This window comes from Pseudorca crassidens, chromosome 8 (genome assembly GCF_039906515.1).
Source record: "Pseudorca crassidens isolate mPseCra1 chromosome 8, mPseCra1.hap1, whole genome shotgun sequence".
Classification (NCBI taxonomy): Eukaryota; Metazoa; Chordata; class Mammalia; order Artiodactyla; family Delphinidae; genus Pseudorca; species Pseudorca crassidens.
The window spans coordinates 39,163,502-39,183,891 of NC_090303.1; the positions used below are offsets into that span (position 1 = coordinate 39,163,502).

A 20,390-nucleotide genomic window follows, 5' to 3' on the forward strand; every position below is an offset into this window, starting at 1 on the left:
GTCTTTAAAATTCTGATCTGAAGTCCAAAGTACTTTCTTCTGATACGTGTCTAAAAATTGCATGTTTAACAACTTTCTGAGGTCTTAATGAGAGAGTTTAGTTGATTTTCTTTACGAAGTTTTTATTGGTCAGAATGTTGATACACATATTTTGATTACATTATTACATATTATAAAATTTAGTAATTGTATTATTTATTACTTATGTATTATAGAATTGATTACAGATACATAAGGAGAATATTGTATATCAAACTCCAGCATCTTTAAACAGTAAGGTTGAAAGAAAAATGTACATGGAAAAGATAAACCAAGACCTCCAAGCAATATTCCTTATTATTATTTACAAATTCTTATTATTCTTTAATAATTATTCTTTAATATCAAAATGTTAATTTATTAAAACTCCACAATCCCATCCCAATGTATAGAAAAGATATGATGACTTTTAAAATGTTTTACAAGTAGCATACTTCTCTCTCTCTCTTCCTTTAAACAAACTCCTTACTTATAGTAACCCTCTCTGACTTCCAAGAAGTATTATTTTTTCCTTATTTTTTGCCTTTTCCAACTAGTTCTCAATTATCCACTCAATAAATACTGACATGTATTAAGTAATGAGAACATAATCAGTTTCTTTCCTTCAACATTACCTTCTCAAAAGTTGCTTCCTCCTTAGGAAGAAACAAACAAAAGGATTTCCACTATTTTTGCCTCTCCTGTAGATAACTGCACTATTTTCTTTTTTCTGGCTATTGTACAAATTTTTGGAAAATGCTGCATTCCCTTCTTTCCTTTGCATTCCGGATCCAAGAATACTGTGCTGAAACATGTCTATATGCTGTTAACTATATCCTTTTCTGAGTCTTTTCTCAAATATTATCTTCCACAATAGCTCTACTCTACTTGAAACTATTCATCACCCATTTATAAAATTTTCCCGTCTCTTGGCTTTCAGAATAGTATGCTATGTCTGCCACTTGCTTCTCTAATATTTCATCTGACAAGGCTTCCTTTTGGTTTTCAATTCTTTTCTTGCTCTCTGTGAGGCTACCAACGCTGAACTCTTATTTTTATATTGTTACCTTTTATACTCTCAGAAAGCTCATTCATCATCATAACTTCAATGATCACTTGGCAACCAAGTCTTTTATCCTTACTTCTAATGTATGCTCCAGTTCATCTAATAAAGGGATCTATTCAGTAAGCAGACATCAGCTCAAATCTCATGTATTTAATATAAAACTCACCACCTTCCTCTCTAGATGAAATCCCTTTTTGATGTTTCCAATTCTGTCAACTACAACAACGTTCTCCTAGTCCCAAAAGAATGGACACCATGACCATTAATAACTACTTTTCTGATCCTAAAATATAATCAGTTGACAATTCCTATTTATCTAACTTGCTGCCCAAACAATGCCTAAGCACTCCCTCTAAATGAAATTTCAAACTTCCTTCAAATTTATGCTGTTTTATCTTCCTACAGAAGCTTTGCAATTCTAATACGTAAAACCTTTTTTTTACATAAAGGATGTCTGTTTTAATATATCTAGCTTCCTCATGTATATAAATCTTCTCTTACTAAAAATACAGCAAGTTTCCTTAGGAGAGGAATCTGACTATTCTTTTAAAATATTACCTTTATGATGTGCACTTCTTTGGAGCTCTTTGGGCTTATATCATTTCTGACTTAGTTGAATTATTGGATTATTAACAATTTTCTAGCAAAGCTGGATAAGTGTTTAATAATTAAAACCCAAAGTTTTAGTACAAAATGAGCAATTATTTACATATGACATATTTAAAATAAAAAATGAAGTCCAACGGGAAAAGATAAAGCAGAAGAAAAATCTGTAACATTTTTTTTTCTGCGGTACGCGGGCCTCTCACCGTTGTGGCCTCTCCCGTTGCGTAGCACAGGCTCCGGACGCGCAGGCTCTGAGGCCATGGATCACGGGCCCAGCCGCTCCGCGGCATGTGGGACATTCGCGGACCGAGGCACAAACCCGCGTTCCCTGTATCGGCAGGCGGACTCCCAACCACTGCGCCACCAGGAAGCCCTGTAACATTTTTTTTTTTAAACCTAACTGGTTGTCACTTATTTCCAGAATCAATATAACCAAATGCTGGCAAACGTAGGGATCTGTATATCCTTTAGTGCCTATTGAAGTAAACACTGATTCATGTTTTTAAATGATAGAAATTTATTTTTATTTTAAGGTATATTTTTGACATTTTTAACCTGTATTTTTCCACTATAGAACAAAATTATTAAAATTAACTTGAAGGTTTTCATTTTCACTAAATATAATGGTAGAATATTCATGCTTTATATGTACATTCTCAGTTAAATCAGTAATGCTTGTCTTCATAAATATAGAAAATGGTTTTCATTTTATTTTTATTAACAATTCTTGCTCAATATTGACATGTCTTGATTAAAAGTGTAATTTGAAAAAAAAGTGTAATTTGCTTTTATGGCACATGGTTATTTTTATTTACCAGTTATATAATTGTCAAAATCTATGATGTTAAGGAAACAATTGTGGACATTTGTAATAAACATAGACTTCTAAAAACGCTAACATCAGTCTAATCTGAATTTTGTAGCTCATTCTGTGAATATTCATATTAACATGACTAAAACAGAGAAAAAATATTTTTATTAGGAAATATTTTGGGACTTACCTCGTGGCTCAGTGGTTAAGAATCCACTTGCCAATGCAGGGAACATGGGTTCAAGCCCTGGTCCGAGAAGATCCCACATGCCGTGCAGCAACTAAGCCCTTGCACCACAACTACTGAACCTGCGCTCTAGAGCCCATGAGCCACAACTACTGAGCCTGCACGCCGCAACTACTGAAGCCCGCGAACCTAGAGCCCATGCTCCGCAACAAGAGAAGCCACCGCAGTGAGAAGCTCACTCACTGCAATGAAGAGTGGCCCCCGCTCACTGCGACTAGAGAAAGCCTGTGCACAGCAACAAAGACCCAAATCAGCCAAAAATAAATAAATAAATTTATTTTTAAAAAAAGATTCGTTGTTAATTTTACATTTCAATGAATTTCCAGCCTGATTTAAACTCTGACGATGCCAAGGGTATTTTAATATTAAAGATATCAATAACATTATCTAAGTCATATACTAGAGATGGAGGAGGTAGGGAGAGAGAGGAGAGGGAAAGGGAGAGAGAAAGAGGATGTTTCTTTACTGCACATGGATATTAAACTGTGTTTTCTTGTGCAGTACATTCACTATCAAGTAAGGAAAGGAAACTTCTTTGGTATGTGTTAGAAATTTGAATGTGCTATTTTTGCATTGTTAGTTAAATAATGTATTTCCCAAAATGATATCAACTGGGAGAAAAGGATAATAGTTTGAGCTCTGCAGTAGGTGTGAAAATCTCAAGATGCTGGAACTCTGTGAACTTCTGCTTTAACACTGTAGCATCTCGTGCTTCTTAAACAGTGGAGGGCATCATGTGATACTCTGAACTTTTCCTTGTCATACATTAATATGAGAACACCTTCTACTGTTCTGACCCCCAGTAAATATTGAACCTTGCCATTGCCAAAAAAAAAAAAAAATCCCTTGCTCAATCTCTACTTTCACACATGGGAGAATTGGTTTCAAATTTACAGTAACTCAAACCATTAAGGACTATATTTGTCCAAGACAACACCTTAGTTTATACTCCAGACACTGTCATGCAGCCAGTGTAAACTCTCAGTCTTAGGTGTAGTGCACTCCATATGCTTCACCATACTGTACGGGCAGACAACTGAATCTTTTCACATTTGAGTCAATTCAGATTAGTAGTTCTGAATTGGAGATAGCATAATAATACAGTTTTAGACTGATGGATGTTATTTAGAAAGAGGAACAATAGTTTCTAAGGGAAAGGTATAACAAAGATAATCACTGTATTTGACACAAGCTGCCAGTCAGTCAATAATTATATGATGATTATTTCTATACATGATGGAACTATTTAACATGTAAAAAGTTTATTCAAACCGCAAAGACTTTTTCTACTTCACAGGACATCTTTTAATTGTATAGAAATAATAATGTTGTTTTCTTGATTATAAAAGTGACATAGCTTCATTATAAAATTAAAAAACAACTTTGAAACATGTGAAGAAATAATACAAATATCTACTAATCTCACCAACCAGAGATAACATTCATTAAACTGCTGTCATTTTGAGTATATCTATTGATATCATATATTTGTGTATATATAATATACATGACATATATAATATATACAAACCAAAGATGTATGATGTGGTTGTTTTTGGAGCATCTTTTACATATGTTTGTAGCCTGCTTTTTTTCTTAGAATTATATCATAATTCTATATTATTATTAGCTTAGAACATGATTTTTAATAGTTGCACTATATCATAATGATTTATCGTAAAGCATTTAATCAATTTTATTTTTAGATGTACATTTTCAATACAATGAATATCACTTCAGACAATTGATTATATACAAACTTTTTGATATATCTGATTATTTCCTTTGAATATATTCATCTGAAATTATTGAATCAAAAGTTAACATTTACTGCTGATTTTGTCTTGGTAATCTGTTTTAACTACACTCTTACCAGTAGTGTATGAGATTTATTATTTTCCTAAATCCTTGTCATGGTAACTTGTTTCTTAAACTTTGTCAATTTGGTAGAAGGAAAATGCTATCATCTTTACCTTGCATTTTCATTACAAGTAGCTTGCAATATTTTTATATTTCTTGATCATATGTATTTTTTCTTTGATAATTTAGAAGTTTTTGTCATTTGCCCCCCTTTCTGTCTGGCAATCTGTTTTTTTTGGCACTGAATTCTGTACGGATTAGGTCCTTTTTTGGATTCTGTTAAGTAACACTGCGCTGTTCAGATCTTATGGAGATGTTCCTCATATAGATTTTTTTTCTCTAATTTTGACTTGATAAATATAGGGTTATTACATTAAAATTTTCTCCACTAAAAGTATTTCTACAGTCATAAAGTTTGACAATCTAACTTTATATTTTTTTTAAATAGAAAATCTGAAGGAACTGATGACTAATACTTGAAGACAGAAATAAAATAATGTGGTTCAAATATTTACCCCAGGAGTGTGCCTATCAAATAAATCAATGAACCAGGAAAACACAGGTATGGCATTTCAGGGGCCATCTTACTGGGTGGATTGTATATATTAGTGAGATTAGTGGTTTTCAGGTTGTGTCCCTAGCTCCTTTGTTTCTTTGTAGGTACTACCCACAAACCTGTGGTAAGTGAGGAGAAGGCAAAACACTAGGCATGTGCTACCAGATTCCCTTTACCTGAGTCTGTCATAACTATTCTGCTTCTCTCTGTTAACTTCACATAGTTGGTTCTATAATGAATTTCTTTTGTAACAGAAGAAAGAGGGTCCTTCTGATGATTAGGGTTCTGAAATGACTGCTCTAGTAGGTTTTTCTTTCTTTGTGTTAAATTATTTTGTTATATCAAGTTCTACTGTAAATCACCAGAAAAACTTTCTGGAACTAGGAAGAGTTTCAATTCTAAAATAATAGAAATTTTAATTGGCATAATAAAATGTAGGTTCATGTTTATCTAATATAGCTATCTCAGATTATTCAGGCATAGATGATGTAGTGAGTTCTGAACATTACCTATGTAACAATTAGCTTACTTTTAGCTTAATTCATATACACAATATATAAATGAAGCATAAGTTATATACATAGATGTTAAATCTTAAGTTCTACAATGTTACTTATTTGGGGGTATTTTGTTTCACCGTTAAAATGTCTTAATTGTCTGGAATTCAAGGGGTTGCATATTTCAACAGAATGGAAGGTAGGATTAGTCCACTTGTTATCCCACTAAACATCTGCTATTAAAAAATGTTCGTTACCTTTAAACCAAAGCCTAGATCCAGTAAAACCTAAAATAAAATGTGCCAAATGCTACTATAAATTTATTCCAAAGTACTATAGTTAAGCAATGTTAGTTAGGTTCTTCCTTAGAACTTAATAGTCCTTTTGGCCATACTGAAGAGTTTTTGTCACTCACCCCAATTTCTAGGTTTTATATGCTGAGAGGGTTTTTACAATCATATTTTGAAGCAAGTAAAAAAGTCAAGTGAAATGTGTGTAACCTAAATGTATGATCATTATGTACAAAATGCTGAGAATAGAGTTACATTTATCGTTAGTATATCATTTACTCATTCAACAAACATTTATGGAATCTTGTCTTAAGACAAGATGTTTTAAGATATTAGAGTGTTAATTAGGGAAATAGTGGAATGAATAAATATATATAAGTAAATACTTCAAAATTTTTTACAGGGACTTCTTTTTAGATAGAATAAGATCTTTAGGATAGATGATAATGAAAATTATCATTATGATAACAATATCTATCACTGATATACACACACACTTACCAGACTTAGATTGACTTGCTAGTTTGTCAACATGAAATTATAGAAATAAACATTTTTATTTAGAAATGAGAAAACCTAGACCCAAAAAGTTAATTAACCTGGCCACAAAGTGCTAGTTAGTGACAAATACAAGACACATCCCAAAATGTCATCTTCAAGTCCATGCAGTGAACCATTACCGAATGGACAGTATTGACCGAAAATAAAATACAGCATCTGAAAGGGAATGAACCTAATTTACACATAGAGACTGGTGTCCCAACCTGGCTTCAGATACTTGAAGACAAATTCCCCAAAGAATTTGAACCACTCCCATTGTGTGTGGACACAACTATTGTTCTAAGTCCAGTGACAATCAGGTATGAACTTCTGCTCTGGAACAAAGAAACAAAGCAAAAACTACAAAAATCAAAAACAAAACAAAACAAAATTGAAGCTGGGCTGAGCATTTTATCTGTTAATTTTCATTGCAGTTAGAGTTGCAGTTACACTTTCCTGATATGATATAGCAGCTACATGGGTTCTTAAGTCCAAAGATAAAGTGAAACTTACAGATCTAAGTGTTCTGCTGAGTATGTTTATTGAATACTTTGTGCCAGACACTGTACTAGAAAAACATTAACAAAATATTCCAGGAAGACTCAAGGGATATACAGTTAGTGGTGTAAATTAGGCCTATTAGGAAGAAATTTGAAGTCTGCCAAAGCCTGGTGTGGCAGAAACATTTACTGCTCATCAAACAGCCATGTGCTTCAGAATATTTTCCAGACCCCTTGCAGGTATATTAGGCTTTGTTCTGGCCTACAAGCTGTAAGTAAAAATGACATGTATCACCTTTGCATCAAAGTGTATAAGACCAGGTGTGTGACCCTCCACTTCCATCTTCCCCTGCTATGGAGTCTTGTTATGGAGGAACATGTTGAGATGACTATTTCACAAGGTCAGTATCTGCCTGGAGAGCCAACCATCTTGCATCAAAATTTGCAGGATTAAGAACGAAACTTTTGCCAAGGGAATAAGATGTAGAAGTTAACTCATTGTGGCAGCATTGCCTAGTTCATCATGAATAATACACGGCTCTTTTTTTTTCTGCAAGGGCTATTGCTAAACAAACTCTTTCAAGCATATCAATAGTTAATTAACAGTGATGCTCCTGATGCACAGAGAAATAATTGAATGTCTTCAAGTCGGATGTTTTGCCACTCCAGGGATTTCCTGTGTTTCCTTGAGGTCTTGTTCTGGAGATTTCCAGGTGTGGTACCACATTGTGAAGCTCCTAATCATGGGGTCAACAGGATCAACTTACAGAGAGATTTCTTACATCAGGTCTTACATCATTCTGACAGATCTATATGTAATTTGGTACCTATTTGTGAGGGAGAGAATAAAACAGAGAAAAAGTTAAATTACCTCCTCTAGATCAGCACTGTCTAAGAGAAATATTATATAAGCCACATTTGTAATTTTAAATATTCTAGTAGCTATATTAAAAGAAGGAAAAAGAAAGAAAATTGATTTTTAATAATGTACTTTATCTAGGCCAGTATATCCATCAAATATCATTTTAACATGTAATCAGTATAAAAGGTTATTAATTTCACTTGAAGTCTTTGAAATCTGATGTGCATTTTAATCTTAAAGCATATCTTAATTTAGACTGGTCACATTTCAAATGCTCAATAACCACATGAGGCTGTATTTAACAGCACAGCTCTAGATTTAACTTAAATCTATTCCACGTTTATTAAGTTTATGTTAGGCATTGTATTAGGCACACTCAAAACATTGTTGAATTTATTCATTGTAATATTCTTTTGAGTTAACAAATGAATGCACTCACAGAGTCAGAAAATGATAGAGCTAAGATTCAAAACCATTCTCCCTCCTGCTTCTGGAGATGCTCTAGGCAAGTAGATTGCAGTGGAGAGTCCCGTGTCATCCAACTAAGAACAGTGAAGCCACCCAGTAAGGTAATGGCCTTGGTGATGGAGAGAAGGATAAAGTTAATGAACATTAAAGCGGTATAGTCGGAACTACTGTACCTAATGACTGATTGCATACCGGATGGTGAGAATGGAGGGGCTTGTCGAGGGTGAGTTCCTACTTCTGACTGGAGAAACTGGATTGGCAATGATGCAGTTCAGAGAGAGAATGACATGCGACTTGTTAAGGTGAAGTTGAGATTTAGCAATTTTGGGTCACTGGAATTGCCACTACAGTGCAAGGAACCTAACCCATTTTTTTTGTTTGTTTTAGCCATGACTAGGTTATATTTGGTCACAAATGCCACATAATAATGATTTAACACCTGCTATTTAAGAAAAATAATATCTGCATAACAGAACTACACATGGGTTGGCACGTCTTTAGTGTTATTACAGAAAGAGGAACACCAACATCTAATTCAACAACCTCAGATTTACAGCACGTAGAAGCTTCTATGTGCTTCTTTATATCTTTTTAAAAGATACCCATTTAGCTTTGTCACCACACATGCAACAGTGATGATTTTTGTGGGGTTTCATAGTCATGTGCTTATCTTTGGACCTGGAAGAACAATTCCAAGTGATGCCACCTGGGCCTGAGCCATCTGCCTTGGCAGGGTCTATTAGATGGTGGTAGGCCATGTACTTTGGAAAATCTGATCTTAATAATCCAAAGCTACTCAGCTCTTTACTCTGATCAAATCACATCATTAACTGCATAATGCAGGATACAAGAGGTGACTAAGAACAAAACATGGAGGAATCCAAGCATCTCATAAGCAATTGACAGAGACTACTGGCCGACAGATGGTAACTTGTTATGAAAAAAAGAAAGTAACAGTTATCCTAGAAAGTCATAATTGAGCTATTTTTATTTCTCTATATAAATATTCTTAAAGCTGTTTGCAGTAAGTGGAGATGTTATTGTATTCGATAATGGGTAAAATTTATTTAAATTGACTTTGAGTATGTCTTCACAGACACCTACTGAAACCAGTACATGTAGTCATCTTAAATAAGGTATGTGCAGAAATACTGCTGCAGATTGCTACAGGTGCTCTAGATTAAAGAAAAGAACTGTTAGGTTTCCCACTACTCATGCAGCCTGCTTTCAAGATCAGTAGTAAGATTTACTGTATTTTATCGTAAAGTATTCCAAGATTGTTTGGACTTTTTCAATCATGACTGTTTTCCTGTCCATTAGTTACTTATGCTCTCAAGAATTAGTCTTTAGAAATATGAAATTTGACAAAAGGGATAACTGCAATTCTGAGGTAATAAGGCAAGTTTCATGCAGAATGAATTTGCCAAGCAGGGGGTATCTTTTATAGCCACTCTGTGTTGAAGAGGTTTCAACTGGTACTCATACCTCATGTAGTACGGAGAAAGCTTTACTTTGATCACAGGTCTCCTTGTTAGTAAAAACAAAAACTGTTAGCTGATGGTAGGAGGAATTGCCTTATCCTGAGCCCTTGGGCTCACAGCTGATATTCCTTCTGAGTTCTGGTTAGTGATTTATTCTACCGGGATTCCCTTGTACTTTGAAGTGCTCTAGGATGCAGTTAGCCCAATACTTTTCTTTATCCCCCTCAGTCACTGAAAGCTGTTGAAAACCAGCTATTCCCTTCCCAAATACTAGTACCCCAACTTAGCAAAAATCATCCTTTAAAAATAAATAAAATTTAGAAAAACAATTGACTACACTGAGTATCAGGTTACATATTTGCAAGCCGAGAAGGCAACAGTTATTCAGAACCTCAAACATTCAGTAGCTTGCACATTTCTAGGCATTGACCACATCTGCACCTACATTTCACATTATGCACATGTGATTACTTGAAACTGTTTCTCAAACAGTATTTTGTTTTTATTACTTTTGTCAAAAATATAAATGCCACATATATGTTTAAACATAAACCTTTCTGATTACTTATTTGTAAAATTCCACTTAAACTAAAACATGTTCCTGGGATCCTTTTACCATTATTATAAGTGTACATGGCTTATGAATTACAAATATAGAATTATTTTCTGCATATTTAAGCTTATCTTATTTCTCTGCCTTTCCCCCTGTTAAATACTTTCTTCTGGTTTTCCCTTGACCTAATCTGTCCTTTGATCATCCTTCTAATTTCTTAGGTCAACTGAGGCATAAGCAGATATTTGTCATTTAGTCATTTTCATTCTTGTTTTGATCCATTTTTATATGTCTATTACCTTGTATAAAATTACTCCAGATCGTTTCTCAAAATCTTTTACAAATCTGAGCTGAATCAAAGTACTAATATTAAACTCTTAAAAATATTTTGTTATAAGACATCTTGTATTTGGCCTTCACTTTCCATTTTATTTGGTAAGCAAAAAATTTTCCCTTTATCCCTATAAACAAAATGTTGATATCAAAGGCAGCTGGTCTTTCTTTGCCGAGTCTGAATTATATAAATTGTAGTGTGCAGTTAAATATTTTGGGGAAGCTATACCAGCACAACTAAAACACAGAGGTTTTTAGTGATACAAATCATAAACCCAGGCTCACAATGAAAGAGATACTGTAAGAATAAAACATGCTACAAATTGATGAAGCATGAAAAATAAAAACACATAAGAAAAACCTACCGTAGTGTCAAAATTACATTAGTCATGTTAAACTCTTCAAGTTGGAAAACTTAAAACAGAAGACTAAGGTTTTACCTAAAATTCCCCTGTTTAGTTTTGATTGAATTTTTCTTCCCCAAGATTTATGAACTTGTTCTAAATTCAATCTGCTTAAAAGTATAACATTGCTTTTTATGACATGGGAGAAATGGTTTATTTCCCATAAAATATGGATAGAAATTTAATACTTATGTGTTTGATGGTATAGAATATATAATGTAATAAATAGCATTTCGTTATGGAACTGTCTTGCTTTAGTGTGCCTCTACATCTTAGATATGTAAAGGAGGCAATTTTCAACTATAAAAATTTAAGATGCATACTTTATCAATAAAAATAACATACAAGTTGAGTGCAAATGAAGATGTAGGAATTGAATGTAATTTTTCCTCATATGCATCATTTTAAAGTAATTTTGTTGAATAATTCTGGATTTAAGACATGTGGACAAAAGGAAGTTCAGTTAGAAGTTTTTGAAATTTGAGAGGTAGTCATTGTCTTCCTAATTTGAACACCCCCGCAAAAAAATATATAATTAGAACTTCATGAAATGTATGTGGAAAGCAACTGGAATTAGGAAAGATTGCATATATTTTGAATTTTTAATTAAATCATAAATTTAATATTATCAGTCATAATCTATATTTCATGCTAGTTTTCAGCACATTATTTACTATATGACACTTGAAGAAAACCACCAATTTCTAAAAGAAATCATAAATCTAATTGTAGGAAGAGAGAGAAATTAGAAAAACAAAATATGCTTAATATTATTTTATACTTTTCAGAGTAATGAATAGGTATTCATATCTTCTAGTATATGTAGAAGGATAGCAGATTTTATTGTGAAAGCACCAATTATTATGTAAAAATAGTAATTTATTTAAAAAATCAATAAAATATATAGAATCACTAAATAACATGCAATAGCCAAATTTTTCCTTAAATTTTGTAGTTCATAATTCCTGGAGAAAGCCAATTCTAAAGTTTTGTAAAATGGAGCGCATCATAAATCACATAAATTACCATTGAGTATTTAGCATCTTTTAATATATTTTCAAAATTCTTTATTTCATAATAACTGACTTTATTTCTTGGAAAAGTGTAGCAGAAATAATATTTATACTCTCAACAAAACTTTCAGAGACAAATTCTGGTTTCAGCATAATCTTCCGTACTTAAATTCATATATCATGACTATATGTTACCAAGGCAATTTTATCTAGCAGGTAAAATTCAAAATAAAGTTGTATAATATCTGTAGCTAAAGATCATTTTTAATTTATAATATTTTTATTCCCATCATATCTCATGTCACAAACTTACAGAAGAATGGCAACTCTTAAAAGAATCGTCATGAGTCTTAGAATTTAAACATAAATTTTTCAGCTTGCTTAATTTAAGTTCTTTTCCCCTTAAAATATTAATTAAAAAATACCTCTGCCTTTACTACTGAATATCATTTCATTAAGCAGAAGGAATCATAGATATACACATTTATCAAGTTTAAAGAGCTTAGCACATGTTTAAAATAATTTTGATCATGTTTTCTACAAAAGATGAGCAGCTTACATTTTTCATATATTCAGCCTCTTGTTATAATGTGCTGCTTGATATCAAAATCTTGCATAAAATATTATTAATGAAACATTTTTCACAGAAATTCAAGTATATTGTAAATATATGGTAAATACTATGCTATATGTAGTTTAAAATGAATGCTATAGAAATTCTCTAATAAATTTGGTAATTTTTACCATTCTCCATGAAATTAGCCGTTTGAGGTAAAAAGGCATCTTTCAACATTGGGTTTTATAGATGTAGACATTGATGTAGCTATTATAGAAAATGCTAGGATTTTTCCTGTTATTATTGCATTTAAAAAAAATTCTCTATGGCCTAGGAAATAAAAGTTAATATTTTATGTTTTTCCAAATATTCTAAGAAATGAAACTTCTGAAAAAAAACTTTATGGAATAATTAGTATATATTTAGAAATTCAGAGAAAACAAACCAGTCATATTTAATTCTGGAATGTATCAAGACCTCCTTTTTTTACATTTTTTTCCTTTGAATCACACTTTTTCTCTTCCAAGTAACATTTTCCTTATATTATACTTTCTATTAGACATCAAGTTTCCTGATATATGTTTTGGGTCTACATTTAAAAAGACCTTTTCTGCTAGCTTTCTTTTAACTGTGTGCCTTTCAGAGAGACTCCTTTCTTTTCTAATCTTTTCTAATTTTTCTTCACCAGACTTTTAGCCCCACACTCAGCTGACTGACTGAGACAGGTTGTAGAGAAATTTCTGGACATGTTGTTAACATCTGACACAGTGAGAAAAAAAGCCAGCACAGTCACAAGGCAGGTTCAAGGAGAAGTGGCAGCTCCTGGAGAGGGAAACTTCTGTGTGTTTGCTAGTTGCTGGTTACCTGCAACACACTGGTTAAATTCAAATCCATTCATTTCTCGTGTCTCTCCCTCTAAACCACTGTAATGCAAACCAAAAGGACCTTTATGGATGTTTTTTATTGATGTGTGCAAATCAAGTGTATCTTTTAATTAGTCTTGTCTGACATTTTCCACAATACTTTTAGTAGACAGTATTATATAAATATGTCTGGTGACTTTATGGAGGTGGTTGCCTAAATTTTTCTTTGGATAAAGCCTTTAATGCTTTCACCCAGGATCCGTAGAGGAGCTACCCGAGTTTGGGAAGTTTAGTGCTGCTCTTTGTACTTTAACTTTTAATATCAGAGCACATATTGAAACCATAAACACAATGAAAATTCAAAAAATATTCCGACTATATTAGAAGAATATATCCCCTCCTTTTTTATCCTTAAAGAGCCAAGGGCGTGGGGAGTGGCAGGAAGAAACATTCTTAAGATCTAAGCCCTGGACGCCATCCTGCGAGCGCTTAAAACCCTTAGAAGCGTGCAACGTGAAGAACACCCCCTTTCGAAATCTAAAACAATATTAGATTCCCAAAACATATCGGCAAAGAAAGCCTTACCGTCAAACGCTTGCAGCAGGTTCCAGCTCAGACCCAGACTGAAAAGTTGAGCAGCTGGTGAACAAAAGTTTTAGCTTTTTTTTTTTTTTTAAACGAAGTCTGCAAAACTAATTTCCCTCAAAATAGGGCTCAATTTCCGTTAAAGAAAGCAGCGCTTACAAATCTCAGAATTCCTGATCACCCCCACCCTATCCCACCTCTGAGCACTGGAAAACAATTCGAACTTTCACACGGATGTAAAGGTTTATTGCAAAGCCACTATTCTACAGGACAACTTAAAAGGAAAGGGAGATGGTCAGGCTGAAGCCTGAGGGACGGGGCTAGGGAAAAGGTTCTGCCTTGGTGACATTTCTCAAAGATTAATCAATACTTTTTCCTAATTCAAACCAGATGTCTGGCCCAGTTTGCTGTACCCATTAATCCCATTAACAACTTCAAAGACCTGGTCCCCGTCCTCTGGACACCTGAGACAATGAAAATAACAGGGCGACGCTGCTGGTGGCACATTTGGGGTCCCGGGCGGGATAGGTGAGCGCCGATATTCTCCTGATGCGACACGTCCCAGGAATGATGCGACTGTTCCTGCAGCTCATTATGAGCGGGCGGCGTGCTTACCTTGTGCCAACGACTTGGCCCCCAGCAGAAGGTGTCGTCCCTCAAGCATGTGACGGTATCAAAGCCCAGCCGCCGCTCGCATTAATTTACTGGTGGAAAGTTTTCTAATTCATTTTCTATGATGCAAGATTGTAACCAGGGAGACCCTAACTTTAAGGGATACCGAAGTGCAATATTTTTTCAGTAAATGGAACCATGGCGGGAGGTGGGGAGGGGTGCGATTAGCTGATTTATCTTTGAGCGGAAGAGAGATGGGTTTCTGGAGGAAAACAAGGGGACGTGGGCTGGCTCCTGAGGGAAAAGACTGGAAATGTGCGTGCAATATACACTTCACTTGTGACCGGGACGTAATCGCTTCGGAATACTCCTGATCCAGGAAAAGTTCTTCTTGGTGGACAAGTGGCTAGGAAATGGAGTGGGACTAGGAAATCGGGAGGGAGGACATTTGTGGAAAGCAGAGGAAAAGACCCCACCTGGCACCGCAGGTGAGGATGCCAGAGTCAGGACATCTGCAACTGTCACCGCCCCATGCTTTCTACCACCCCACCAGGTCTCGTTCCTTGCAGCACCGAAAATGGCCCTTTCTTTGCTCGTGGGTCACTTCCCAGCATCCTCGGATCTGACGTCCCAGCCCATTAACAACCCACCCACAGACACCGGCTGTAAAAAGCTAGGAGTGCCCCTGCGTCCAGGGCACGAATTGATGTGAAGTTTGAGAAACTTATCTGAGCGCGCGCCAGACTAGCTCTGGTCTTTTCCCTTAATCGTAGTGCTCCTTTCGTGCTCCTCCACAGTTAGGCGCAGCCCAAGCTTTCCTGCAGGTGACAGTACCCAAGGGGCACTGACAAGACACCTTTCATGAGAGCAGTGAGCAGGCCGGACACTGGGTGCGGGGTTGGGGCTGGGGGGCGCTGCGGCGCGGCCTGGCCGACGGAGTGGGAAAGGGAGCCGCTGCCCGCCGGGGCTCGGGTTTAGGCGCCAGGCGCGCCGCTTGCAGTCCCGGCTGCTGGCAGGGGCGGGCGGGCGTGGGCGCGCTGCGTGCGTCCAGCCGGCGATAGGAAGTGGAACTGCGAGCGCATGGCGCGGACTGAGCCGGAGTTTTGGAGGGAGTTCGCATGTGGTCAGCACTGGGCTCCTAAGCCAGCCCCCAGCTCACGTTACACTCTATTTATAACCTCTCAGAGCCGTTTCCCCTTGAAAGCAGTTCTCTGGGACCACCTTCTTTTGGCTTCAACCTCTCCTACTCTTAACATCTGAGTAGCTCGGAGGGAAGCTCCTCCAGGTCCGAGTGTTTATATGTAAAGGAGACTGGCCGCTAGGGCTCAGGACCGGGATTATCCGAGCTCTGCTGAAACGCGGGCGGCTATTGCTTTGGGAGGGGGAAAAGTCACACGGTTTCCAGGGAAAAGTAACAGAGGGTGGCGGCGTTTGGAACCGTCGTGAAGTCTTCTGTCTGGAACCCGAGACTTGCATGCTATGGAACACCCGCTCTTTGGCTGCCTGCGCAGCCCTCACGCCACCGCGCAAGGCTTGCACCCGTTCTCCCAGTCCTCTCTCGCCCTCCATGGAAGATCTGACCATATGTCCTATCCCGAGCTCTCCACTTCTTCCTCGTCTTGCATAATCGCGGGATACCCCAACGAGGAGGGCATGTTTGCCAGCCAGCATCACAGGGGGCACCACCACCACCACCACCATCACCACCACCACCACCAGCAGCAGCAGCACCAGGCTCTGCAAACCAACTGGCACCTCCCGCAGATGTCCTCCCCGCCAAGCGCGGCTCGGCACAGCCTCTGCCTCCAGCCGGACTCGGGAGGGCCCCCGGAGCTGGGAAGCAGCCCGCCGGTCCTGTGTTCCAACTCTTCCAGCTTGGGCTCCAGCACCCCGACCGGGGCCGCGTGCCCGCCAGGGGACTACGGCCGCCAGGCGCTGTCACCCGCGGAGGCGGAGAAGAGAAGTGGCGGCAAGAGGAAAAGCGATAGCTCAGGTAAGGGCGCGCCGGGCACCCTCGGCGAAAGGGGGCGGAGAGATGACTGGGAAGATTCTCGCCCTAGAGTGAGGCGGCGGGCGTCATGGTACAGGTCTTTCCTCCCTGGCTCCTCGCCGCCAAATTCGGCGAGGCTGCTTTGGTCCTTTTATTTTGGGGGCACGTGTTTCTCCGAGCGCAACACTCAGCCAACTGCGTTAAGCTCTCCAAGATTCAAACTAGTTTACCAGAGCGTTGAGAAAAAAGGACAAGTGACAAGTATGTGAAATCGATTGCGAAGCGTGACCTTCCATCTGAGCGATGGGGAGAGGATTGCACCCTGGGATGCAGCGTCCGCTGGCCGTGCGTGCGGGTGCCGTTCCTTGACTTTTCCATTGCAAGTTCCCGACTGAGTGGCTAGATTTTTCCCATCGTTAACTGGATTTCCAAATTATTGCACAATAGTTGGAACTTGCAATGGAACTTGGCAGAGCATATGAGAAAAAAGTTTTCGTTGTGTTTTTTTTTTTTTTAAAATTCTGATTTCAGAGTTCTTTAAATAGCACCCTATTCCAAATGGTAAAAAAATTCCCTTTCTTGGGGAAGAAGACAGTCTAGGAATTCAGAGGATTTTAAGGAATGTAAGAGAATTTTAACTAAATACATGCTCAGACCCTTGAAGAAAGACGATTCTTAATAGTAGTTGTATTTATGTGATGCTAACAAAAAAGACAATCTAAGTTTTTAAAGTGGAAAGTAAAATTCTCCTCCAGGTGAGTATTATCGGAAACAAGTACTGGGAAACAAACAGCAACCCGGGTAGCGCTGGTACTGGAGGGTGTGCGCAGGAGGCACAGACCTACGTGGGGATAACTTGAGCCGCCACGCAAAAAGGGGAACCTTACTGAATGCGGATGCCTGAAGGCAGAGGCTGCCAACTAAATTTTATCAGTCCAGAGAAACTGAAGTTTTGCAGGCAACTCATCAAAGCCCTGACCTATCCGTATCCTTATGAAATTGTTAAAAGATGCTTTATAATTAAGGAGGTTGTGAGTTTTCTTCTGTAGCTATAGTGCAGCCTGCGTTCCGTCTTTTCGTAAGCTGTCGTTTGTTTAATATAATATTTACATATTTTCTTTCTTTGCGGAATTGGTTTAACAGTCCTGGAAGATAATTCCAGATATTGGTTTGAAAGACTGAAAAATGTCTATCCTTTATAATGCTTTAGGTAAGATCCCACATGAATGACAATGAATGAGCCGCATATTTCATGTTCTTTTGCAGCAATGGTATCAGTTATTCTTAAGCGTTAGTATGGGATGGATTCTTCTATCACAGATTTAAAATCTGACTTTTACATTCCAAGGTCGGGTGAACTTCTAATGCCCCATCACAAATTAGTTAATATCCAAGAAAGTTGCCAGCAGTATCACTCATTTTAATGGTTTTTACTAACCATAAGTGAAACACCCTTCAGACAGAGAGTTAAAAGGTTAATCATAGCAAGGTTTCCATCTTCATTAGAAAAAAAAAAGTCAATTTTAGAATGAGATCATTTTATAGAGTTAGCATTTGATATCAATATAACTTTTCTGGGATAAGAGGATCCAAGGTCAGTTTGGTTAGCGGCACTTTAGCATTTACCAGAAGCTCTTACTGTTCATTTTACTTTCTGCAGTGAGAAACCTATGTGATGGATTGTTTCATATGCTGCCTCAACTGAACCAATGCACCTAAGTTTCACAGGGCAAATTGAATTTTCATATAGGCATATGTTATTTTGGTTGAGGAGAAATAAGGAAAATGGGATCTAAGAACTGGTTCCCTTCAATTATTTTAATAACAACTTTCTTAAGAATATTGGTTATATTAACAGTGCTACCCTCCTTTGGTGGGAAATAACCATATAGCAAAATACGTTTATTTTTTCATGTTGAAGCTGGCAATTAAAGGCCTGGAAAGACAAACAAAAGTTTTCATCAGCTACATAAAGTATTAATAGATTACATCTTGAGCGGGAAATACAATTAGCCATCACCAAGGGTAGAATCACTGGGGAGTTAGAATGAACATTTTCTTTGATGGGATATTTTGAAAGAACTCTTGGCTATCTAAAAAGAAATATAACAATAGTTTCTGGTTAAATATCTGTATACTCTTTGAAAATAAAATTTAATTAGCCAAATTCAATATTTTAGTTAATTAATATTTGTTAGGTCTTTAGCTAGATTTAAATTCAAGGTAGCTTTTTCCTGGAATGATATTGTATTTGGTCTTCTATAATTTATGTTCACAGTTATTTCATTTCATATTATTATAAGGGCATCTTGAGCTAGCAGAAACTAAAGCAAAGTACAAAGTCAGTGTAATATTGGTATATTGTTAACACATATATCTCTCATTACTTATAGCATAGTTTAATGTTTCGGTATTTCCAAAAAACTATATTAAAGTAACTTCTGCACTCTTGAAATTTTAAAATTGTATTAGACAAAACTCACATCATGCATTATAGAGACCATTTATATTTTGTTAGGCAGTTTATAATTTCTGTGTATTTCTAGTTGAGAGTAAATGTAATACATAAACCCAGGGCAAAGTCGGAACCAAAATTCTGTATCCTTGCATCTCATACCCAGATTGTATGAATATGTGTATGTGTGTATGACTGTGTGAAATTCTAATGGAATTTTAAGCCCTGGAAAACAACCCCAATATTTATCCATGGTACTGATGCTAAAACTATAATATGTAACATTTTCCAGTGTGCATTTACATGTGTTCCCCTTCCCAAACACACATGGACACACGCATATACAAACTCAAGAAGTTTGAGGGTCTAGAAGCAAATATTTATGGACTTTAGGCTTCCACTATAGTTTACTGACAATTGAAAACAACGAAGTTTAATAGAAAATCACACTATTTTTTTATATGTGTTAAGCATATTTGCAACTTTGAACCTGCTTGTGCTTTCCAGCACTATTAGCAAAACCAACATCTGCCATGCCTTCAAAGCAACTCTTAAAAATCAAAACTTTACAACTGTACTTAAAACAATCTATAGAAAGCAGATGATTCTGAAAAAATGTCTATAAATAGTGTGAATTACTTAGCTTCAGTTACTTTTGATTGTTCACCAAGCAATGTAGTAATAAGTATAATCCTGCCTACTTTCAGTTAATATCACCAAAATAGATTAATCAATCTAACTTTAGTTTTTATGCAGGTAATATACAGTATAAATATGTAAGTATTTTATATTCAAATTAATTAATTTTATAAAAAATCAAAATTATATCAAAAAGGAAGGGAGTGATTCGGGGGTAGTGATTTTACAAGGTTTTGAATCAGATTCTTGTAAAATTGTAAACATTTTATTATAGCTACAAGATCATAAAATACTTGTTGTCAAATTATGTCTGTCTGTATGCCTGGCTCTGCAGAATGATACACAAGTATTATGTTAATATGCTAGAAATTAAAATACCGAGTAGTGTCGTACCTACCCTAACTCTAGAATTATATTACACTTTTTTCTTGATATTTCTATCGTCATGTTTTCTGAAAGAAAAAAAGTTACTTTATTATTCATCCCTGTGTTGCTGGATGATGACTTTTTAGCATTTGCTTTAGAATTTAAAATACAGTCTTTTGGATATAGATGATTATAGGACAGTACTGAAGAAATTAAGGG

The 20,390-nt window shown here is 36.4% G+C and overlaps 1 protein-coding gene and 1 long non-coding RNA gene across 2 annotated transcripts in view; one reads left to right on the plus strand and one right to left on the minus strand.

Annotated features, from left to right (window-relative positions):
• Nucleotides 1-6,489: 6,489 nt before the first annotated feature.
• On the minus strand, nt 6,490-14,712 carry LOC137229001 (uncharacterized). Its single transcript, XR_010945488.1, has 3 exons — nt 14,110-14,712; nt 8,293-8,430; nt 6,490-7,818 (listed from the first exon to the last, which is right to left on the minus strand). It is a non-coding gene; the product is annotated as an uncharacterized lncRNA (long non-coding RNA).
• A 1,078-nt stretch (nt 14,713-15,790) lies between these two features.
• Nucleotides 15,791-20,390, plus strand: part of MEOX2 (mesenchyme homeobox 2) — a 65,310-nt gene continuing 60,710 nt past the window's right edge. Inside the window, exon 1 of the mRNA XM_067746236.1 lies at nt 15,791-16,714. Within this exon, the coding sequence (XP_067602337.1) occupies nt 16,201-16,714 (514 nt within the window). The 5' untranslated portion in view covers nt 15,791-16,200. The remainder of the gene's footprint in view (nt 16,715-20,390) is intronic.